Source organism: Lethenteron reissneri, chromosome 6 (assembly GCF_015708825.2).
Source record: "Lethenteron reissneri isolate LAM-NWPU_2019-01 chromosome 6, ASM1570882v1, whole genome shotgun sequence".
Classification (NCBI taxonomy): domain Eukaryota; kingdom Metazoa; phylum Chordata; class Hyperoartia; order Petromyzontiformes; family Petromyzontidae; genus Lethenteron; species Lethenteron reissneri.
The window spans coordinates 4,030,844-4,056,241 of NC_083784.1; the positions used below are offsets into that span (position 1 = coordinate 4,030,844).

A 25,398-nucleotide genomic window follows, 5' to 3' on the forward strand; every position below is an offset into this window, starting at 1 on the left:
CTTTGCCCGGCGCCCACAACTCTCCACCAGCACACTTTGCCCAGCACCCACGACTCTCCACCAGCACACTTTGCGCAGCATCCACGACTCTCCACCAGCACAATGTCCATCACCCACAACTCTCCACCAGCACACTTTGCCCAGCACCCACAACTCTCCACCAGCACACTTTGTCCATCACCCACGACTCTCCACCAGCACATTTTGCCCAGCACCCACAACTCTCCACCAGCACACTTTGTCCATCACCCACGACTCTCCACCAGCACACTTTGTCCAGCACCCACGACTCTCCACCAGGACACTTTGCCCGGCGCCCACAACTCTCCACCAGCACACTTTGCCCAGCACCCACGACTCTCCACCAGCACACTTTGCGCAGCATCCACGACTCTCCACCAGCACAATGTCCATCACCCACAACTCTCCACCAGCACACTTTGCCCAGCACCCACAACTCTCCACCAGCACACTTTGTCCATCACCCACGACTCTCCACCAGCACATTTTGCCCAGCACCCACAACTCTCCACCAGCACACTTTGCCCAGTACCCACGACTCTCCACCAGCACAACATTTCACCCAGAACCCTCAATCAGCATCCTCTCCACTAGCACCACTGCACCTTCTCGCCCATTAAGGTGGCTCGGAGCCATAAATCACGGGACGCCACTGCCGAGTTTGACCCAAAGCGCAATCATTAACACTGAACGGTGGTCATAGCCCAGCAGTAGCCTGCAGCACGTGGACAGAAGTAGAGATAACAGTAATTGGACTTTAAGTTAAATAAATATTGCATAAGAACGGCGCGCTGGTGCAAGCGATGGGGCGGGTATAGAACGGGAGGCATGCAGTAAGGCATACAGAATTAGCGAAGCATGTCCCTGCGGCCCTCCAACTACATTTTGAGCCTGGGCACTGATCCTTCCTCCCACCACCGCTGATTTTTTTCGCCCCCCCCCCCCCCCCACTTTAAACTAAATCTCCAGATGATTATTTGTCTGCTCACCCATCTGTAAAATCACCCTGCCCCATATGTACATAATTAGGGGAGGAAAGAGAGTGGGGGGGGGGGGTCTACACGCACCGGTCGTTCGGCAGGTTAATCGCGAATCTTCTTGGTTCTTTCGGTAAAGTCACGTAGAAGGGAAATAATAAAATAATAAAAATAAAACATAATAAAATAATTCTCACGACGTTTCGGCCACAACGCAAGCAGCCGTCCTCATGCTGAAGACCAGGTCTGTCGGGGAGGACGGCTGCTTGCGTTGTGGCCGAAACGTCGTGAGAATTATTTAGTTATGTTGTATTTTTATGATTTTATTATTTTCCTTCTACGTGACTTTACCGAAAGAACCAAGAAGATGAATCATTATTTTATTATGTTTTATTTTTATTAGTTTATTATTTCCCTTCTACGTGACTTTACCGAAAGAACCAAGAAGATGAATCATTATTTTATTATGTTTTATTTTTATTATTTTATTATTTCCCTTCTACGTGACTTTACCGAAAGAACCAAGAATATGAATCCCTGCAGTCACGAAAGCTTTAAATCGAAATGTAATCGCGAATGTTGAACTTATTTCGCACCCCACACCCCCCTCCCGTGCGCTAACGGCTGTGTCACCAACCACTTCACCACCCGACAGAAAGGCAGCCAGCGCTAGGTAAACACTCCACACCCGCGCGCCGATCGCTTTAGAATTTACAGCCGACGATTAATCAGCAGCTGTCGGTCCAGTGGACTGTGGAGTCCCAGGGTCTGCTGTACGATAATACCATCCCCCAAGCTACCCAATTCTCACGCCATCGCTAGGCAATCTCGCTTTTGTTTAATTCTGTAAATGACGAGAAATCCCACGAACGCAGGGTTGTTAACAAATAGCTTTAACAACGCTCAAAGGTGTGTACCGAAAGTACAAAACCTACCAGGCCCTATCCGTATTTGCAATTATTCAAGATTAATACGAAAATTGGGAACGCGTCCTTAGAGTAGAGACCTTAATTTGTTGGTCTTGTTGTTTAGAATTTCAGCTCACCGCAAACATCGTTGACGAATATCTGAACCGGGTCCTGGGCCTCCCCTATGTCGACTCAGCAAATCTATTTTTATGTGGAGAGACGGTTTTGTGAAGGTACACACATTGTTTGTTTATATTTTTGTCGTTACAAATATGTGAAAACGATCGGAAATGTATCCAAACCAATCCCAGATAAATACATTTATTTGTTCAAATTCCAAAACTCATCGTCTCTAACGTACATTCATTTTAAATCAGCTTAACAGCAGTCTGTGGCGGAACTCGTTGTGGATTCTAAAACCATAGCCGCCGCCGCCGCATCCCCCATTCCTCCCGGCATACACGTGGGAACAAACATAGGGAACAAACATGCATTCTTGAGCCGTGGTAGTAGTGGCTTCATGTATGCCGTGCTCGCACCGATTCGTTAATAAGTCCCTGCGCTCCAGAGTGAACCAGCCCCCCTCCCCCACCACCACCACCACGCTCGCCGCGTGAGTTGCACGACTGGCGCTCAAAGTCCCAGCCACAGACGGCGGATCTCGCCAAGGCGCTTTAGTCTCGGGACTGAGCCCACGAGCCGAGCTTAAATATCCACGCGACGCCCATGGTACCACCCCCCCCGCCCAAAAAAATGAAACCACATAGCAGCCGTCCTCGCCCCAGCCTGCAAAACTGCCCGTGTTCAACACCACCAACTAACCAGTCAACCACCCTCCCCCCGCTTATAGTGGGCACTGGTCAGACGTTTTTCACCCGCCCTGCCACAGAGAGTGATAGGTCAAACAGATATTTGTACAAAAAAAATGTTAGGGCAAAAGACCCCGCAACCCATCCACACCCTTCCACACGCAACCCCCCCCCCCCCCCAACTCTTCAGCAACTCGCACTGCCCAGCGTGGTGAAGTATGGTCAAACAAACCCCAACCACCGAAATGGGAGTGTGGGGGAGACCTTCACCCAGCGGTAGACGTTAAAAGCAATGGTCACAAATCGTGCACCCAAAAGCCAGCTCCTTGGCTGATACGAGATTGGATTTATGCTCTTGAGTGCTCATCAGCAATTCAGACGTGCCCAGAGATACCCAGTGGCATGAAGGGCACGGGGTAAACCGGAGGCGAGGAGAGGACCCGAATGAGCTGCCCTTTTAGCCTCTCTTTGTTGCAGAGTTACGTAATCTGGGACAAAGGGCTCCACAGTCTGGAAGTTTTATGCTGGTATGTGTGTATGTGAGCGTGTGCGCGTGTGTGTACGGGGAGCGGTGGCGCAGTGGTTAGCGCTGGACTGCGCTACAAACTTAGCCAAACGAGTTCGATTCCCGCTCACGGCCAACACCAGCGACCATTGTCTGTACCGGTCCTGAAATTCATTCACACCTCCCCCCCCACCCCCCACTGCAAAGCTACAGAACAATTGTCTCACCCAATTCACACCGCGCGCACCTGGCTGGTTAACACCTGTGCTGTCTGCAGGTGCGAGAGGTCTATTTTATTTGTTAGCGGGGGGGGGGCGAGGGGGGCGGGCGAGGGGGGCGGGGAGGGGGCGAGGGGGGCGGGGGGGGGCGAGGGGGGCGGGGGGGGCGAGGGGGGCGAGGGGGGCGGGGGGGGGCGAGGGGGGCGGGGGGGGCGAGGGGGGCGGGGGGGGGGGCGAGGGGGGCGGGGGGGGCGGGGGGGGGCGAGGGGGCGGGGGGGGCGAGGGGGGCGAGGGGGGGCGAGGGGGGGCGAGGGGGGCGGGGGGGGGCGAGGGGGGGCGGGGGGGGGGCGAGGGGGGCGGGGGGGGGCGAGGGGGGCGGGGGGGGGCGAGGGGGGCGGGGGGGGCGGGGGGGGCGAGGGGGCGGGGGGGGGCGGGGGGGGGCGGGGGGGGCGAGGGGGGGCGGGGGGGGCGAGGGGGGCGAGGGGGGGCGAGGGGGACGGGGGGGGGCGAGGGGGACGGGGGGGGGGCGAGGGGGGGCGGGGGGGGGGGCGAGGGGGGCGGGGGGGGGGGCGAGGGGGGGTGGGGGGGTCACGGCCGCCTGTGGCGAGATTGAAGCCTCCACAACGAGCTCGGATAATAATTCACCGCTGCCCACATCGCACATAGAAGCGGTGTCCTCTTCACTCCAAGGCCACTGGTGGGGCCCCCTAGGTGGCCTTTAGGTGCGGCCCCCCGAGAATACGCAACATGTAAAAACACCACCAACACCATCATCATCACCACCGTGCTGCCGTCACAAACCCACAATGCCCCAACGTGGCGGCCCTCGTACATTTTCATGAAGTTCGTTTTCCTTCGTTTCTCAGTCCGATTGTCCTGGTTGAGGGTCGCGGCGGCAGCGTGTTGAGTCGTGGCGGTCCATACCTCCCTACTACACTATACACTACACTATACACTACTACACTATACACTACTATACACTACTATACACACTACTATACACTACTACACTATACACTACTATACACTACTATACACTACACTATACACTACACTATACACTACAGCAGCGTGTTGAGTAGTGGCGGTACACACCTCCCTCTCCCTGGCGACAGACTCCAGCACTACTACACTCCTATACACTCCTAAACACTACACTATAAACTACACTAATATACCCTACACTACTATACAGTACACTATACACTACACTACTATACATTCCACACTATACTATACACTACTATACACTCCTATACACTACACTACCATACACTACTATACACTACACTACTATACACTACACTACTTTACACTACACACTATACACTACTATACACTGCTACACTATACACTACTATACACTGCTACACTACACACTACTATACACTACACTACCATACACTACTACACCATACACTACTATACACTGCTACACTACTATACACTACTACACTATACGCTACTATACACTGCTACACTATACACTGCTACACTATACACTACTATACACTGCTACACTATACACTGCTACACTGCTACACTATACACTGCTACACACTGCTACACTATACACTACTATACACTGCTACACCATACGCTACTATACACTGCTACACTATACACTACAATACACTCCTATACACTACACTACTTTACACTACACACTATACACTGCTACACTATACGCTACTACACACTGCTACACTATACAGAGATAGCAAATTCAAACATGGAGGGCCCCTGGCGCACTTAAACGACCCCAACCACCGCTCTGGCATGGGCCGGGGAAGTAATCCGCTCCGCCCGGTGATTTACCGTGACTTGTGCGCCGCTTTACTCATTCACACGCTCGTCTTATCTCTCTCTCTCTCTCCTCTCCCCGTCTCTCTCTCTCTCTCGCTCGCTCCCTGTCTCTCTCCCTCTCTCTTGCTCCCCCCCCCCCATCTCTCTCTCTCTCCTCTCCCCGTCTCTCTCTCTCTCTCGCTCGCTCCCTGTCTCTCTCCCTCTCTCTTGCCCCCCCCCCCCCCCATCTCTCTCTCTCCTCTCCCCGTCTCTCTCTCTCGCTCGCTCCCTGTCTCTCTCCCTCTCTCTTGCCCCCCCCCATCTCTCTCTCTCTGCCTGGACGCCGATCGATGTGATGTGCCTGGAAGCAAGCCAAGCAAAAAGAAAACGTGTTTTATTTTCTCTCTCTCTCTCCCGAAAATGCTAATACATGTTCAGAGGTTGGTCACGTGTGGAAAGACTCGACCTCTGCCATAAGAATGTGGAAGTTCCACCGCTTGATCAAGGTTGTCAACGGGAGGTGAGCACCGAGTCCTCATTATTCACTTGAGCAGGAAATCACTTTTGTGCAAAGCTGACTCGAGTTGGCTCATCATCATCTCTTGCGGGGGGGTAGATAAAATAGGTACCGCCTTGTGGGAAATCAAGATTGGTTGTCTTGAAATATAGAATGGTCTCCTGCCATAGGAATATGGAATTTACACCACTGGCTCAAGGCTGCCAAAATAAATGCGCACTGCCCAATGGTATATATGTAATGTATGGTTACATGTCCTTATGTAAGTCTATAGGTCCCCTATGTAAGTCTATGAGTCCCTATGTAAGTCTATGGGTCCATATGTAAGTCTATGGATCTCTACGTAAGTCTATGGGTCTCTGTAAGTATATGGGTCTCTATGCAAGTCATGGGGTCTATGTAAGTACATGGGTTCTTATGTAAGTCTATCGGTCTCTATATCAGTACGTTGGTCTCTACCAGAATCTTATACAAGTATTTCTGTACGCGTGATTCATGGCTTGGCAGCTTGCTCCGCGTGTGGAATGACTCCGAACCACACGTAGCAATTCCGGGAAGAAAAAAAAACCGTGCACACACTCGCTCGCTCTCTCGCTCTCTCGTCCTACGATGGCACGAACCCCCGAGAGGCATCCCCATCCGCTCGGAGAGCGCGAGGATTTCCGTAATTAACTTATTCGCGTTCGCAATCGCCTCTAATTCGTGGCTAATTTGAGGTGTCCACCGACACTCAATTCATTAAAACCGGAGCTCGTGGTCCCTCCCCACAAGAACGTCCGCGAACGAGCACGTGATCTTTTTTAAATCCTTTATATTAAGTTCGCTTGCTTGCTTGCGTGCTTGCTTGCGTGCTTGCTTACGACCGTGCAAATCCTTCGGTCGTTTTTTAACCCACTTCCCGTGATCCAATCGAGCTGACATTTTGCACACAGACTCGTTGTGCGAGACAATTAATGTTCGTGAAAAATGTTTTCTAAAATTTTACACTGTTTAGGGAAAACAAATTAAATATTTAATTACCAATTGCTTAATACTGGCAGACAATCATCTGACCCATAGGTGGCAGCCATCTCAAGCCAGAGGACGAGAGGACTCTAGCCGCCACGCATATAAAGGATTTAGAGTGAAAAACTTTGTTTTTACGGGTTATACTTATTCCCCTCTCTCTCCATAATCCACCACGATCGGAGCCAGACGATGGTGGGGTGGGTGGGTGGGGGGCTGCGTTTAAAATTATTCCCACACTTCCGGTTGTTGTGATACCAATGTGGTAAAGGCGCAACCCTGCAAGTGCTCTGCCCACGTCACTGCTGTGCGGAAGAGGAACCTCCGCCAAGACGGAGCGCTGAAAGAACCTGCTCTGGAGAGTGCGGTATCCTGCTGCTCATGAGGATGTCGATTGAGAGCGATCGTCATGGGGAAACGAATAACAACAACAAAGACAATGGCATATCGCTTGCAATTCACCGGCATTATATCCCACGCAAATGCGCATGCGGCGCGATTGCAATGATATTGTACGAGTAGGCGAACCGCGGTGGGTTAGGGTTGTCAACTCTGCGACACCTGTCTGTGAGATCGTATGGAAGGCGATGGTGGCGACGCCGATGGACAGGATTGCATTGAGTAGGTACGGCCGTAGGATGTACAGCGAATCGAAGCGACCGCCCCGGGCCCCGCGCTTTGGGGGGCGGCGCTTTGGGAGAGAGGGGGGCCGTGCTTCAATGTCACGGTGTCTGACGTAACGCTGCAGGGTCTAGTTTTAAGGCGTCGGGGTTGTGAGGGGGGGGGCACAGTGTAATTGTGGGGGGGGGGGGGGGGGCACACAGTGGGGTAAGCCCCTGAGGCTCCGCAAACCCCCCCCCCCCCACGCTCCTATAGACGTACGCGCCCTGGGTACGCGGGAGGTGTCACTGTGGGGACAAGAAGGGGCTTTGCGGTCCAAGTTTGGGGCGCCAGCACTTCACGCTCGGCCGGCGTCATTCTTCACCCCCTTATCGGCTCCCTCCCCCTGCCCCGCGCTCAACACCGCCCCCCACCCCGCCCCCCCCCCCCCCGTTCTCTTATCAGTGACACATTTGTTCGGCTCATTGTTGTGGAGACTCATCGTTCACAGGGATGACAATTGCGCAATGAAGTTAACAACAACAAACGCGGTGACGCTCACATGCAGCTGTTACTCCAGGTAAGAACAAAAACATCATTTTTAGTATGCATCCCATCAGCCGCAATTTCTCATATACGCACACACACACACTGAAAGATAAAGATCTCCCATATAGTATTCACAATTTTTGGGGCAAGTGCTGTTATCGAGCGCCTATGAAGGCCGCACGGCGCACAAAGGCCAGCACCACGCCCGACCGCCTTTGTCTCCCCAGTGGCGATGTTTAGACGCCGAACCAGGTACTCGTTTCAGACCGAGTCGACCTAGGGGAGGCCCAGGACCGGTTCAGATAATCGTCACTGGGTGTTGGCCGTGAGCGGGAATTGAACTCTGGTCGCCGGGTTCGTAGCGCAACGCGCTAACAGCTACACTACACGGACACACACAGTGACACACAAAGTGACGCACACACACAGTGACACACAAAGTGACGCGCACACACACAGTGACACACACAGTGACGCACACACACAGTGACGCACACACACAGTGACACACACACACAGACACACACACTCACGCTCTCTCACAAGGCGGCGTCTGACTCGGAGGTGGTGGTGGGTGGGGAGGGATCGAACCCAGGCCCCCCCTAATCGCTGTGAGGTTGCGAGCGTCACTTACCGCCGCGCCACCACCACTCTACAGCCCCCCTCTTTACAAATCTCTCTCCCTTACGTCGAAGCGTTTATTCCCCCCCCCCGTACCACCCTCCCTCAATTCCCTCTCTCCAAAAACGTCTCGGGCGCTCCCGCGCGCCGATTTAATTTTATGTTTCACTGCTCCGTCGTTCCGTTTGAAGGGATCCCGTTTAACGCAGCGTCACCACGATGTAAATCACGGGGCCCGCTCCGACTGCCAAAGGGCCGAGCAGCCCCGGCGGTTTGTCGAGCTACGGCAGATGATGTTGATTTTGCAAGTGCCGGTGAATATTTGTAATCCTTCCACCCCCTGTCCACTCTATCTACCCCCGCACCCACCGAAGGCAAGGATCTCCCCCCCCCACTCCATGTATCAATCACCTTTAACAGAACTGTTGGGGCAAGTGCTGTTCGTGAGAAGCGCCTACGAAGGCCGGCAAGGCATGCGAGGTTTGTGCGCGGTGTCCAGCACCACGCCCGACCGCCTTTGTCTCCCGAGTGGCGTTGTTTACACGGCGCACCGGATACTCATTTGAGGCCGAGTCGACCAAGGGGAGGCCCAGAACCGGTTCGGGCAATCGTCGCGGGTGTTGATGGCCGTGAGCGGGAATCGAACTCGGCTGAACGAGTTAGTAGCGCTGCTACATTCACCGCTACACTACCGCGCTCCAAACCCCCTCCCCTACCCGTAACGCCCACCCCTCCACCCCTCCCCAAAAACAACTATCACCACCAATATTCGACAGCACCGGTGCAGAGTTCAGATATCGATCGCCACTGATGTTATCCGGAGCCCGGAATCGAATTCAGGGCACCCGGATCGTAGCGCAGTGAGCGCTTCCCGCTGCTGCTGCTGCTGCGCCCACACACAGCAACACAATTTGGGACGGTTAAAGGCGCAGCCCTGCAATGTCTTCGGTCGTGGCCCTGCTGGTTGAAGCGGCCTCCGCTTGGAGGGAGTTCTACTCGAAAGCGAGCGAGTTCTCTCGCACTTTTATAATAATGATGATGATAAGAAACCGTGACACCACTGGTAAACCATGCGTGATTTTAAGAGGCGCTGGCATATCGCTGACATCCCAGCGCATGACACGGCACGCGCTCCCTTGCCGAGGGGCATCACGACGGCGACTATGACGATGATCACGATGATGACGATCACGATTATTACGATCAGCTGCTGCCCCCGCCCCAACCCCACCCCCCTCAGAGTGTCTCAAACAGCCATCGTCACCCCACCCCTTGCTCCTCCCCCCCTTCCTTCCCCCACCCCCCAACGTTACTGCACTCACAGCCACCATCGGAATATATTGACACCTCATTAACGCCCACGCGTTGATTTACCGGATTATTAATGTCACGATGTACTCTCTTGGCCCGGCAGCGTCCTCAATGATCCAGCAGCCCACAACCCCCACTCCCAACCTCCCCCCCGTGACCTTTCTGTTTGACCCCCATGAGACGTCCAATCAACCTTTGACCTCCACCCCCACCCCCCTTGCAGATCCGTGCTGGATTGACGATGAGTGATGATTGACAGTTGTAATTATTAACCGCCCCTCCCTCATCACGCCCCTCCCTCCCCCATCACGTCCCTTCCCCATCACGCCCCTCCCCTCCCCCTCCCTCATCACCCACTCCCTCACCACCGGTGTATGGGAGGGAGTGGTGGTGCAGTGGTGAGCGCACGGCGCTACGAACCCGGCCACCCCAGGTCGGTTCCCGCTGACGATAAAATATACCGGTGGCGAATATTTGAACCGGTCCTGGGCCTCCCCTAGATCGACTCGGCTTTAAAAGCGAGTGAACCGGTGGCGGTTTGTAGACATCGGCACTGGGGCGTGAGTGGCGCTGACCACACCACCCCCACCTCGCGTTCGCGTGCCTCCCTTCATTGGTGCTGCTACTCGCGAACAGCCCTTGCCCCAAGCAGCCTATTGAAGGCTATACCGGAGGGGATCTTTGTCTTTGTGTGTGACCGAGGTTGGAGGAGCGTGGAGACTCAGTCTCAGCGATCGTTTCGGCTCGCACGCGCAAAGACAAAGATCCCCCGTGTAGCCTTAACAGACTGTAAGGGCAAGTGCTGTTAGCGAGCACCGATAAAGGCCAGCACGGCACACGAGGGTTGTGGGGTGGCCAGCACCACGCCCGGCCGCCTTTGTCTCCCAAGCGGCGATGTTTATACATCGCACCAGGTACTCATTTGAGGCTGAGTCGACCGAGGGGAGGCCCAGGACCGGTTAAGATAATCGTTACTGGTGTTTGCCGTGAGCGGGAATCGAACCTGGGTCGCCAGGTTCGTAGTGCAGCGTGCTAACCGCTACGCTACCGCACACACACACAAACAGACACACACACAGACAGACACGCACACACAGACACGCACACAGACACACAGACACGCACACAGACACGCACACACAGACACGCACACAGACACGCACACAGACACGCACACAGACACGCACACAGACACACAGACACGCACACAGACACACAGACACACAGACACTGCACACAGACACACAGACATGCACACAGACTCGCGCACACAGAGTGAGCTACTGGAGCTATCAGGAAGACAGTGGGAGTTCTGCCACCTTCAAATCTAAAATTGAAAACTCTTTTTCGTGTTTTAGTTTTGTTCTCTTTCTCTCGCACCTTTGATTAGCACGGTCGGCTACGTACGGTGCGAAAGAAGCTCAACATATAGTACATCACATAGCGAGAGAGAAAGAGAGAGATTTATGCCTACGTGCCGTTTACGCGTTTTGCTTAGTGACAGCCGAGTTGAGATTTAGTTAAAACGCAGCTGCTGGCTCGGCACAGGGGCCAGAAGGACTCAACCACGACGGCAAGTGTCCAGTAACGAGCGTGGCAATACGATCACCAAAGTCGTGGAGTGCTAGACAAAGAGAGCACAACGGCGTGTCTTGAACAGAGGGTGAGAGCGAGTGGGTGAATTGGCGAGTGAGCATCGTGAGTTAACGGGTGAGTGGGTGGTGCGAGTCAACGATTGCATGGGGACGGACTGAGCGAGTGGGTGGATTGGTGAATTGTTACGTTGTTTACCTGCGCGCGCGTCTGCGTGTGTGGGTGTGTGTCTTCTCCAATCCACTCACGGCAATGACGATTATCTGAACCGGTCATGGGCCTCCCCTAGGTCGACTCAGCCTCAAATTAGTACCTGGTGTGTGTGGTGTGTAAACATCGCCGCCGGGGAGACAAAGGCGGTCGGGCGTGGTGCTAGCCACCCACCCCCTCGTGTGCCGTGCCGGCCTTCATAGGTGCTCGCTAACAGCACTTGCCCCAACAGTCTGTTCAGGCTATACGGGGGTCTTTGTCTTTTATTCTCCAATCCACGTGCGATTCCGAGCGTGCGCACGTTTGTCAGGTTGTGAGCTCAACCTGTTTCCTCCGTGTATGTGTGTGTACATGTGTTGAACTTCTTTTGCACCGTACGTAGCCAACCGTGCCAATCCGTGGTGCGGTTTCATCGCAACGCCCCGTACAGGACAGGCGATAGGGGAGAGAGGGGGTGATGAGCGGCGCGGTGCTGCCCGTCGAGTCCTGGACCCTTGGGGTAGGGGGGGGAGACGGAAACGTCGCAAGCGTGGCGCCACTGAATATTCGCTGAGCGTCGCACGACTGCTGGTGGCCTCGCTCCCCATACCCCCAATCTACCCACGCGTGTCACCCCCCCCCCTCGTCCTCTTCCTCCCTCCTAGCCCCCCCTCTATCCCTCTCAGTCTCCCTCTCCAGATCTCTCAGCCTCTCTCCCTGTCTCCCTCTCAGTTTCATTCCCTTAGCCACCCCCTCCCTCCCAACATCCCTCCATGCCTCTTTCTCAGCCTTTTCGCCTCCATCCCTCGCTCCCTGATAGACTCCCTCCCACTCGGCCTCCGACTCACCCAACCCTTCCCCCTCAATCTAAGCAGCCACCACCACCACAACCCAACCAATCTTCGTGTTCCATGAAAGCGGCATTGTGTCCAGCTGATACACAGATAGGCAACAAATGAATGAACAGAACAAGATCTGTTTCACATTACGAAACAAAATAACGATTTAGTTCATCAGACTGTGGGGGGGGGGCTCTGTCCCAGTGTCTACACGTGGCCCAGACAAGGCGTTGAAAGTTAAAGGCACAGCACTCGCCGCTACAAGATCGCTCTTTCCCCACTTACATATATAAACAAAGATCCCCCGTGTAGCCTTAACAGACTGTAGGGGCAAGTCCTGTTAGCGAGCACCTATGAAGGCCGCAACGGTACACGAGGGGGTGGGTGTGGCCAGCACCACGCCCGACCGCCTTTGTCTCCCCAGTGGCGATGTTTACACACCGCACCAGGTACTCATTTGAGGCCGAGTCGACCTAGGGGAGGCCCAGGACCGGTTCAGATAATCGTCACTGGTGTTGGCCGTGAGCGGGAATCGAACCCGGGTCGCCAGGTTCATAGCGCAGCGCGCTAACCGCTACACTACCGCTCCCCACACACACACTCACATATACAGTGTGTGTATATATAGACGTCCAAAAGACAACGATCCCCCGTGTAGCCTACATCATCTGTTGGGACAAGTGCTGTTAGCGAGCTCCTATTACCAGGACGTAATTTCTCACTCGATAATTTCTGGAACGCTGCTATAGGCCGGCAGGCTTGGGAGTTGGGCACTTTTCGGCATAAGGCAATGCCACTTGGATTCCATCAGAGGCCGAGCCGTAATAGTAATAATCCTATAATATTTTATAACCCATGTTAAATTCATAACAATTGCGAGGATGCCCTGTATGTTGAACTCCTTTCGCACCCGTACGTAGCCAACCCGTGCTAATCGGAGGAGGATAAAGTAAAGGCGAGATGGATGGATTTCAAGTCTGTCGCTTTGTGCCATACAAAAAGTATATCATTATGGGAAGAGCGTTCCGGAGTGGTCGAGATGGGTTCAGCCCCAGCTCGTGATTAACGGTGGAGGGGGTGGAGGTGGGAGGGAGGGAGGGAGGGGGGTGATTCGGGGTATCCCAAAACCATGCGGCCTCGCCCCCGTAACGACATCATTACAGAGGCTGCCAAGTAAACAAGGAGAGTGGTTGCGGGTCCGTCTATCAATTACCCTGGTGGAGACAGCTGCCTGCCTTCAGATCAAATACACCCACTGACAACACCGCCCCGCGCGCGCGTGTGCGCGTGTGTGTGTGTTGCCTGAAAAAAACAACGGATATATAATAGGCGACGTTTCGGGCAATGGGCCTTTTTCATAGCACGTAACATGTTTGTGTGCGAGTGCACCGAGCTTCACAGGGATACAACACCTCCGATGAGCGGGCTTGGCTACGTACGGTGGGAAAGAAGCTCAATGTAAGTACAAACACAGACTTCTCAAATTGTCTAGGAATCCAATGCAGCTGCTGCTGCTGAGAGCCATGCAACGCAATGAAAGTGGCGATGATATTTCTTTTCCACATTTTTTTCCTCCATATTTTTATTTAGAGGGGATGGTGGGGGTGAGCGGGGTGAGCGGCGGGGGCGGAGGAGGGTGGCAAGTCGCGTGAGATTTCTGCTCATTAACAGCAAAAAAAAAACTTTAATAATAACGACAAATAATTTCTCAAGGGAGAAAAATTGAAACCGACACGGTTCAGCTGAGAAGTTCTCACGCGCCACGGAAAGCCTCTCACCCCCCTCTCCCTCGCCTCTCGCGATCAGCCGCCACTACCCTCCGACTCATGCGGCCAGCTATGGCTGCAGGGTTTTGGTAGTACATGTTGTTTATGCCATTTATTGTGAAAATTCCGTCACAGTTCCCATGATTGCTTTTTCATTGCTTTCATGGCTTTATTTTGGTGATTTCGAAAAGTGTATTGGTTTAGCCATGTTTGTTTGTTGTAGTACAGAGTTAGACTGATGGCCTTAATCTAAGTTGTCTTGTGGTGGTTGTTGTTGTTGTTTGACTTGAATCCCACTGGGATTTTTGCACACAGCGTTGGTGTACGGTGTTTTTTTCTGCAATATTTTGCTGTCTTTTCTTGGATTATCTGTTTTGCACTTAGTCACACATTCACTTTAAGATGTTTTTTGTTCATGTTTTTGTTTTTTGTTTGTTGCGGTTGCACCCGATTCAAGAGCCGAATGGCTCACAGGGCTATACCTAATAAATTAACTTTGAACTTGACCCCAGCAGCACACCGGCACAGCAGCACACAGGCAGCCCAGGCAGCAGCTGCCCTCGTGACCCAGGAGGAACAACCATACACACGCATCGGACATGCCGCAACGCTTTCACCAACGGTGCGTTTTGTTATCGGATACATTTCTTTAACCGGGGTGTGGCGGTGGCGGTGGCTTTACGCACGTGGCCTGTGATCTGTCGAGGCAACTGTGGAGGCAGCAAGGGTTGGTGGCTCACACGCAGAGCTTGGAGAAGGGGAGGATTTGGCACAGACTTCTCACCACCTCGTGGCCGCTGCTGCCTCCCCGCTCCTCTGTGCTTCCTCCACCTGGAGCCTTTGAGTCATCCTCATTCTCCACCTTCGAGTCGTCCTCACGCTCCACCTTCGAGTCATCCTCACTCTCAGTCTCTCCAAGAGAGCGAGGGACTACTGCGTGGCGGTGCTTTACGAGTTGAAATCATCATTAGTCTTAAGTTATTATTAAGAAAGTATTCATTTTCTTGGTTCTTTCGGTAAAGTCACGTAGAAGGGAAATAATAAAATAATAAAAATAAAACATACTAAAATACAATTCTCACGACGTTTCGGCCACAACGCAAGCAGCCGTTCTCAGGCGAAGAACATGGTTGTCGGAAAGACAGCGTCAGAACAGGGCCGAAACGTCGTGAGAATTGTATTTTATTTTATTATGTTTTATTTTATTTTATTATTTCCCTTCTACGTGACTTTACCGAAAGAACCAAGAAGATGAATCCCTGCAGTCACGAAAGCTTTAAATCGAAAAAAAGTATTAATTGTACAGTTTTTTGGGTTAGATCTCGTAAATATATAAATGTGTCGTTAAACCTGCCACCAATCGACACAGCCAACTAGTAAGGGTTGTGTCACGTAAACAGAACGTGGCCAATTCGTCACTAGTACAGCACACCGGTGTGTTGGGAGAGCCAAGCCACAACATTTACAATCTGATTTCGACGTTTCACCAGTAATTACAACTAGCTTCATCGGGCGATAGCCAGATTTTGGAGAACTAAGACATTGTATTATTAGCCGTACGGTAATATAAAGGCTAAAGGGAAGATGTGCATCTTTGCCTATCTTACCTTTAGCCCTGGTTTCTGCATCCGAGTTTCAGGAAACGCGGTGATCAATACGTGACCAATACGCCATGACCAATACACGTGATCAATACGCGATCAATATGCCATGATCAATATGCCCGGTGTCATCCGGGGACAAGTCTCTAATCACAACACCACTCAAGTGTCGTCCATATCGGATCGACTCTACGAGAGAGATCCTCACTTGTACCGCTCTCCAGGCGGTTGTTCATCCCAGTGTGGACGGCTCACGCCACAGACGCACTCCCCCATCACCCTGAGAAGTTCTGGACACCAAAAATGTTTGCAATTCCTCTCGATATGACATCGTTGTCGTCATCACCATCACCACTGCAGTGACTCCCCCCTTCCACCTCCTCTCCTTTCACCTCCTCCCTTCCACCTCCTCTCTCCTCCTCCTCCACCCTCCTACTCCACCCTCCACCCTCCTACTCCACCCTCCTCCTCCTACTCCACCCTCCTCCTCCTACTCCACCCTCCTCCTCCTACTCGACCCTCCTCCTCCTACTCGACCCTCCTCCTCCTACTCGACCCTCCTCCTCCTACTCGACCCTCCTCCTCCTACTCGACCCTCCTCCTCCTACTCGACCCTCCTCCTCCTACTCGACCCTCCTCCTCCTACTCGACCCTCCTCCTCCTACTCGACCCTCCTCCTCCTACTCGACCCTCCTCCTCCTACTCGACCCTCCTCCTCCTACTCGACCCTCCTCCTCCTACTCGACCCTCCTCCTCCTACTCGACCCTCCTCCTCCTACTCGACCCTCCTCCTCCTACTCGACCCTCCTCCTCCTACTCGACCCTCCTCCTCCTACTCGACCCTCCTCCTCCTACTCGACCCTCCTCCTCCTACTCGACCCTCCTCCTCCTACTCGACCCTCCTCCTCCTACTCGACCCTCCTCCTCCTACTCGACCCTCCTCCTCCTACTCGACCCTCCTCCTCCTACTCGACCCTCCTCCTCCTACTCGACCCTCCTCCTCCTACTCGACCCTCCTCCTCCTACTCGACCCTCCTCCTCCTACTCCACCCTCCTCCTCCTACTCCACCCTCCTCCTCCTACTCCACCCTACTCCACCCTCCTCCTCCTACTCCACCCTCCTCCTCCTACTCCACCCTCCTCCTCCTACTCCACCCTCCTCCTCCTACTCCACCCTCCTCCTCCTACTCCACCCTCCTCCTCCTACTCCACCCTCCTCCTCCTACTCCACCCTCCTCCTCCTACTCCACCCTCCTCCTCCTACTCCACCCTCCTCCTCCTACTCCACCCTCCTCCTCCTACTCCACCCTCCTCCTCCTACTCCACCCTCCTCCTCCTACTCCACCCTCCTCCTCCTACTCCACCCTCCTCCTCCTACTCCACCCTCCTCCTCCTACTCCACCCTCCTCCTCCTACTCCACCCTCCTCCTCCTACTCCACCCTCCTCCTCCTACTCCACCCTCCTCCTCCTACTCCACCCTCCTCCTCCTACTCCACCCTCCTCCTCCTACTCCACCCTCCTCCTCCTACTCCACCCTCCTCCTCCTACTCCACCCTCCTCCTCCTCCTCCTCCTCCTACTCCACCCTCCTCCTCCTACTCCACCCTCCTCCTCCTACTCCACCCTCCTCCCTCCTACTCCACCCTCCTCCTCCTACTCCACCCTCCTCCTCCTCCCCTCCTCCTACTCCACCCTCCTCCTCCTACTCCACCCTCCTCCTCCTACTCCACCCTCCTCCTCCACCCTCCTATCTTCACCCTTCCCCCACTCCATTCCAACACCCCCCCCCCCTCCTAAATTCCAACCCTAGGCAGTGCTTGAGGAGGCGCGCAGAGTGCAGGACACGACGGGGGGTGAAGAGGCCTTTGAGATGGAGACGAGTGGAGGGGAGATGGATGAGGTGGTGGGGGTGCTGGTGACGGGAGGAGGAGATGTCCTCAGTGACGGCTGTGTGATGCGGGATAAGATAATGAGAGGAAGTCCCGGGTGGTGATGGCGAGAGAAGAGTCAGAGGCACGCCAAATAAGAGTTGTAAATGCACGCATGTAGGACTTCTTTCGCAACGTACGTAGCCAACCGTGTTCGTCGGAGGTGCGTCAGAAGGACAACAAAGCGGAGGGGGAAAAGATTGATGGGTGCATGGGGGGGGGGGGGACATCGGGCAGTGACTTGGCCTGGAAGTAGCCACGATCGCCACTCGTTGCAGAGGAGCCCCGTTGGAATCTGGGCAGGCCGCCCTTGTTATTCAGATCCTTCCACTATTTAAGTTCCCATTTGAACAACAAAAAAATGTGTGTTTTTTTTACACTGCGGCCTTTAATTGAGTTGACCACGGTTCAGAAGTGCCATTTGTCTCTTTGGAGGGGGCAACATTAAAATACAATTAATGTTGTTTTTTATTACCGTTGTCTTGTGCAGCATTTGCGAGATGCAGTTTAGCGTGAACGACGCTGCATTTATATGAAAAACTAATTTTTATTATTACTGTTTAACACGTTGTAGGCTTTCGCGACGAATATTATTACTAAAAAATGTTTTTTGAGTTAGATCGCGTAAATATAAATGTGTCGTAACCTTCCACCACCCGGCACAGCCAGTAAGGTTTATCGTGTAAACAACGCGCCAATTAGTCACTGCTTCAGCCCACCGGTGTGTTGGAGAGTAAATCCACAACAGGGTGGGTGTTGGAGCGTTACGACGCATTTATACTTAAGCGACCTCACCCAAACACCTTTATTACGGATAATTAGTACTACCTTCGGGGGTGTAACAACCGTGAAAAATAATGCGCGACTTTGGCTTCGCTCACGGCACGTGTCCAAAAAAAACTACCCCCAGGCATCGTTGGAAGAAGGAGGCGGCCATCGTGTGCCGGTGTCATGCTCACAATTGTGTTTTTGTGTGTGTGCCAAATTAGAAAAAAAAATGACACCACTAATTATTCAATTGGGATTACAAAAAAGACAAAGATCCCCCCCCCGGTATAGCCTCAACAGACTGCTGGGGAAAGTGCTGTTAAACGAGCAGCACCAACGAAGGGCCGGCACTGTGGCACATGAGGGGGTCGGTGGCCAACAGCACGCCCGATCGCCTTTGTCTCCGCAGCGGCGATGTTTTTACACACCAGGTACTCGTTTGAGGCCGAGTCGACGTAGGGGAGGCCCAAGACCGCTTCAGATATTCGTCACCGGTGTTGGCCGAGGAGCGGGAATCGAACTCTGGTCGCTGGGTTCGTAGCGCAGCGCGCTAACCGCTACACTACCGCTCCCCAATTGGGATTACTCGCACTCACACAGCAACACCGCTCCTCCGCCCCACCACTGTGGAGCTACTGTAGCCTGTGTCTGAAACAACGCAGCGGTGTTAGTGATGACAGCCTTGTTGCCACACAGGGGCAGCTGCCACTGGGGGTTCCCCTCAATCCCCTCCTCCTAGGCCCGAGGACACAGCAGCAGCAGCAGCAACATCAGCAGCATCGCCTCCTCCTGGAAAGCCACCGCAGGCTGGGAAACACAGCGGTGCCTGCCTTCAACTAAACTATTCAACATTTTTTTTATTTTACAAAGTAAGGCCCCGCTGAGCTACAGAGGTCTTTTTGTCAGAAGCCGCACACGCAATGATAGCTCAAGTGGCTCATCATCGTGCGGAGATTTATAGCGGCCAATTACTCTAAACGCGGGGACGTCGATTTTAAATGTGGGGGGACGGGGGGAGGACCTGGAGAAAAATCCACGCGACCACGGGGAGAGAGACACGCAGACTCCAAATATACAGCAGCAGGCGTCAGGGTCGGGATCGAACCCACGACCTCCTGTACACCAGGCGAGGTAGTTAACATCCCCTAGCCACCGTGATGATGATAAGAGAGAGAGAGACACGCAAACTCCAAATATACAGCATCAGGCGTCAGGGTCGGGATCGAACCCACGACCTCCTGTACACCAGGCGAGGTAGTTAACATCCCCTAGCCACCGTGATGATGATAAGAGAGAGATACCGCAAACTCCAAATATACAGCAGCAGGCGTCAGGGTCGGGATCGAACCCACGACCTCCTGTATACCAGGCGAGGTAGTTAACATCTCATAGCCACCGTGATGATGATGAAAGAGAGACACGCAAACTCCAAATATACAGCAGTAGGCGTCAGGGTCGGGATCGAACCCACGACCTACTGCATATCAGGCGAGGTAGTTACCATCTCCTAGCCACCACGGCGTCCTTCGTGACGATAGCCGTGCGATACGAGAAGGACGGCGCCAATAACGGATCCAAGTTATTGTGAATAACTGGGAATCCTGCAGGTTCCAGAGGTTTGTTCACAAGTCGAATGTTCGTAAATAGACAAGTATGTATCGCGTTATGGGTGGGAGTGGGGACTATGGGGGGGGCAGAGCCATGCAATGTGATTATGGTAATCGAGTTTGAGAAGGCGGATAGATGTATAAGGTAGGAACGCACATTAGAGAGAGGTATGTGTCGACATACTGACAGACTAACACACAGAACGAGAGACATTGGATAGACAGTCGTATGGGCGCACACATTTCGTAGATTAAAAGACAAACAAAAAGACAAACAGATGGAACGAGAGATAGGCAGAAGGTTAGATTTTGCGTGAGATGGACTGCATGATAGACACATGGAATGTTTCACAGATAACAGACAATTCCGACCGACGCGAGTTTATTAATCGACAAAGAGAGGTTGGAGCGAGGAGGGCCAGGTGGTTAGATAATGTCCATTGAATTATCTTGATTTGAAGCTTTCGTGACTGCAGGAATCCATACTCTTTGGTTCTATCCATTGAGTAATAATAGACGTGCAGACGGGTTTAGGTCGACAGGACACATATGGTCTGATTATCAGATACACGGTTGACCTTTCCGAGCCGGTGATGGCCCAGCGAGTCTGTTTTAGGAGAGACCCACACATCGTGGGACGACAAGAAGCCACCTCTGCACGTGCGCGCGTGTGTGTGTGTGGGAGTCTCGAATCGGCCTCGGTGTGTAAACATCGCCATTAGGGAGACAAAGGCGGCCGGGCCAGTGCTGCCCCCCTCTCCCGCCACCCGCGTCGTTTGCCGTGCAGGCTTTCATAGGTGCGCGCACTTACTCCAAAGGTCTTGTGCGTGTGTGTATCTCTACGCGGTTGTGTGCGTGTGTGTGGTTCAGGAGCGGTGGCGCGGTGGATAGCGCACTGCGCTCCAATCCCCGGCCACCCGGGTTCGGTGACCCGCTTGCGACCAATAACAAAGTGGCATCCCCTAAGGTCAACTCAGCCTTAAATTTGCACCTGGTGGGGTGTGTGAAAAAAGCAGTAATGGGGAGACAAAGGCGGCCGGGTCGTAGTGTTGGCCACCGCCTCGCGTCGCCTTTTTCCGGCCTTAACGGATGCTCGCTAAAAGCACTTGCCCCATCATAAGTCTGTTGGTGGCTGTCCATACGGGGGATCTTTGGCTTTGTTTTGTATGTACACGTAAGGTGGCACAACCGCGTTACGAAGCGGGCGACCCGAGTTCGACTCCCGGTCACGGCTAACATCAGTGGCGAGTGACACTTTGAATGTGTGTTGGCGAGCCCCCCCCCCCCCCCCATAGGGTCGAATCAACCTCAAAATCAGAACTCGGTTCTGTGCGTAAACATCTGCAACTGTGTGTGGGGGGGGAGAGACAAAGACGGCCGAGCGAGCGTGGGGTTCTGGCCACATCACCCCCCACGCCCCATGCGCCGCCCCGACCTTCAAAGGCGCTCGTTAATAGCACACACTTGCCCCAGCGGGTATGCAAGTCTATACGGGGGGTGGGGGGTCTTTGTCTTTGTACACGCCTGTGCGTGTGTATACATGCCTGTGTGTATGTCTCTGTAGGTCTGTGTGCGTGTGTGTGTGCGTGTATTATGGGGAGCGGTAGTGCGCTGCGCTAGAAACGCGGCCACCCGGGTTCGATTCCCGATCACGGCCAACACCAGTGACGAATATCTGAACCGGTCCTGGGCCTCCGCTAGGTCGACTCAGCCTCAAACGAGCACCTGGTGCTGTGTAGTAAACGTCGCCACTCAGGAGACAAAAGCGACCGGGCGTGGTGCTGGCCACCCACTCCCTCGTGTGCCGTGCCGGCCTTCATAGGTGCTCGCTAATAGCACTTTATCCTACAGTCTGTTACGGCTACACGAGGTTATTTTGTGTTAGTTTATACAGGTACAATTGTATATATGTGGGCATATCGGTGTGTGCTCGTGTCAGATTAAGTACGATTGCCAAGTATTGCCTTGCGGCAGTTTGGCACAGAATATAATAACCATGCCCTGCTGCCTTAAAACTCGCACAGCACAGTGTCCTTGGCTCAAAACTAACTCCATTGCAGCCGTGGTGCAACATTCCACGTTCCAATGGCAGGGCCCAGGACGTTCCTTCTAGGACGCGAATTGGCGTAAACACGGGCCACGTGTGCGTGGATTTGAGCGTTCCAACTCGTACAGTGGGGGCTTCCATGACCGCATTCCATACCTGGCATACTTGATGTGCTTGCTTTACCATTAACAAAAAAACACAAAGCTCACCCGTATAGTCTTGACAGACTGTCGGGGGAAGTGCGGGTAGCGAGAACCTATTAAAGGCCGGCCAAGGCAAGGACCCCATCCCCCCCTGCCCCCCATCTTCCTTCGGTAAAGACATAAAGAGGAAAGTGATTCGCGAGCACCTATTAAGACCGGCTCACGGACGCACAATGTAATGCCCTCTACACTAGAAACTCCGGTATCATTGCTTGAGAATCATCGACCCTCGGTCAATCCACTGCTGGATGAAGGCCTCTTTCCCCAAGCCGCCACACCGTTCGCGATCTCGCGCAGCAGCGATCTACCACCAACCGGCTGTTCTCTCTCCACACGGAGCCGAGTTCGTCGCTCCATCTCCTCGTCTCGGGTGCGTTCTAAACCTTGGCTGCCACTCCCCGTTATTCTCCTCGACCATCGTCCGTCGTCGTCATCATCCCTTGCAGCCGTCACGTGTCCCTGTCCAAGTCGCACTTCTCTCGACAGCTTGAATTGCTGTTGTTTTTATATAAATCAGGATTTAAAAAAAAAGAAATAGACCAGTCCGACCTTAATGCCCCCCAGTCTATCCACTGGACAACCGCATTTTGGCTTCACACAAAATGGTACCGAATTTATCGACCATGAATGGGGAGGGAGGGGGGGGACCATGATGGGACCAAGTAAGACCCGGCAGCCGATTCTAAGCAATGTGCAGAGTCGTCACACACACACAATAAAATACACGTGCACAAGCCCTTCAGTCAATCCACTGCTGGATGACCGCCTCCCACGCCCGCGTGATACCGCGGGGTTTGCTTTGACCATACTTCACCACGGACAAGCGCGGATGTCGCTGCGTTGCCTTCTGGCGCCCACGAATCAGCCCCGAAACCTATGGTACCCTGTTGGGCCGGCCCCGACGCTCGCCCACATTGCAAGCTCCAGGCTCAAAATGTTTCGTAGAAGGTTACATCCACATCATCATCATCAGCAGCAACAACATCAACAACAACGGCAACACCAACGCCATCATCAGCAGCAGCGGCGGCATCAGCCACATCACCACATGGATGGGCAATGTTTGCTTCAACCCAGCTCCTTCGCAGCAGATGGAACGTATCTGCCAGAGCAACATCATCGGCAACAATCATCAGCATCATCAGCAGCAGCACGAACGAGGACAACAGCTCTCACCTTTCATCCATTCCACCACCTGTCGAGGTGACCACTTGCTGATAGGCTCCATTGCTCCGCGTCGGGCTCCCAATCTTTACATCACATCAGCGACTCTCACATCACCACCGTCGGCAGTGGAACAGGATGGCTGCGCCCGTCATCACATCACCGCGACCGCCACCATCAGCGCCACCATCAGCGCGACATCGACGAAGACGACTGCACCATGGGATCGGTGCTCAAGTAGCGGCGGCGGTTCGATTCGTCCCTTTCACAATTCTGCTCCGGGAAGGGGGCGGTGGGTGGGGGGGTCCGAACGTGCCTCCCCCTTTCCTCCTTGCGCCTCTTCCTGATTTCCTCGTCGTTATTAAACCTCGTCTTCCGCGCGTCCCACCTCTTCGCTTGCTCAATCCACCGCGGTCCTTGCGATCACCAAAGATTCTCCGGCGAGGGATGAGGGGGTGGGGGGGCTTGGCGAGCACCACGCGTCAAGAATTCGCCGCCACGTCGCCCGCAGGAACGCAGATCACCAACTACGGTGATCGTCCACCGCGCGTCTTCGCTCGTGCGCCCGTTCGGATGTTTTTATCTTTCCTTGAACGGCGACCGACTGAACTCTCCTCTCTCTCTCTCTCGCCTCTCTCTCTCTCTTCGCCCTCTCTCTCTCGTCTCTCTCAGTGGGCCGTCCGAGATTTCAAGCACACCAAATCGAAGATCGCTTGGAGCCAACTGCAACTACAGCGGCAGTCGCAGCAACAACATCGATAACAAAAATACGATGATCATCCAAAGGAGCGGCGGCAAGAATGCGGGGGGGGGGGGGTGTAGAGAGCGAGAGATGGAACGAAGGTTGAACAATTCCCCCCTTTCTCCGATGAAGCCGTGCGCTGTGAAGGTTGCTTCCCCGACGGAGGTCGACGAGGTTCGATGTTGCAGGGCGCCACTTAAAAGCGCAGCAGCATCACCATCGGCAGCGGCGGCAACAACATCATCATCATCAGAAGCAGTCGTAGCAGCATCAGCAGGCGAACCGCACTCCGCTGTGCATGACGGGGCCGCACACGTGCGCGATGATGCGAGTGTGACTCAACGCAGAAACGGACATTGCCTTGTTGGTGGTGGCTGGTTGCGGTGATGACGGTGGTGGTGGTGCTGCTGCTGCTGCTGTTGGGGTGGGGGAGGGGGTAAGCCGAGATGAGGGAGGAGGAAGAGGGATTTGGTGGGGGAGGGGAGAGCGATGGAGGAGGGGAAGATGCAGAGACGTGGAGAGGGGTGGCAGCTCGCGAAGCAAGCGCGCCACCACACGTTTTCGTCTAATATTGACCACAATGTGAGTTAGTTTTAAGCCAAGGACACTCTGTCTGTGCTGTGCGAGTTTTAAGGCAGCAGGGGCATGGTTATTATATTCTGTGCCAAACTGCCGCAAGGCAATACTTGGCAATCGTACTTAATCTGACACGCGCACACACCGATATGCCCGCATATATACAATTGTACCTGTATAAACTAACACAAAATAACTCCGTGTAGCCTTGGCAGACTGTAGGGGCAAGTCCTGTTAGCGAGCACCTATGAAGGCCAGAACGGTACACGAGGGGGTGGGTGGCCAGCACCACGTCCGATCGCCTTTGTCTCCCCAGTGGCGATGTTTGCACACCGCACCGGGTACTCATTTGAGGCTGAGTCGACCTATGGGAGGCCCAGGACCAGTTCAGATAATTGTGAGCGGGGGAATTGAACCCGGGTCGCCAGGTTCGTAGCCCAGCGCGCTAACCGCTACACTACATCTCCCCAAACGCACCGACACCGCATTGTTTAGCGACCGCGTTGGGCGAGGTTTGGTTATTTTTGGACATTTTTTTTCTTTCATTGT

At 53.8% G+C, this 25,398-nt stretch overlaps 1 protein-coding gene across 4 annotated transcripts in view; it reads right to left on the bottom strand.

Annotated features, from left to right (window-relative positions):
• CNKSR2 (connector enhancer of kinase suppressor of Ras 2) overlaps positions 1-24,673 on the bottom strand; it is a 192,965-nt gene extending 168,292 nt beyond the window's left edge. For all 4 annotated transcript variants that reach the window (XM_061570262.1, XM_061570253.1, XM_061570244.1 and 1 more), the window contains exon 1: positions 23,544-24,673. In XM_061570262.1, coding sequence (XP_061426246.1) covers positions 23,544-23,595 — 52 coding nt within the window. In that variant the 5' untranslated portion in view covers positions 23,596-24,673. The remainder of the gene's footprint in view (positions 1-23,543) is intronic.
• Positions 24,674-25,398: the final 725 nt, after the last annotated feature.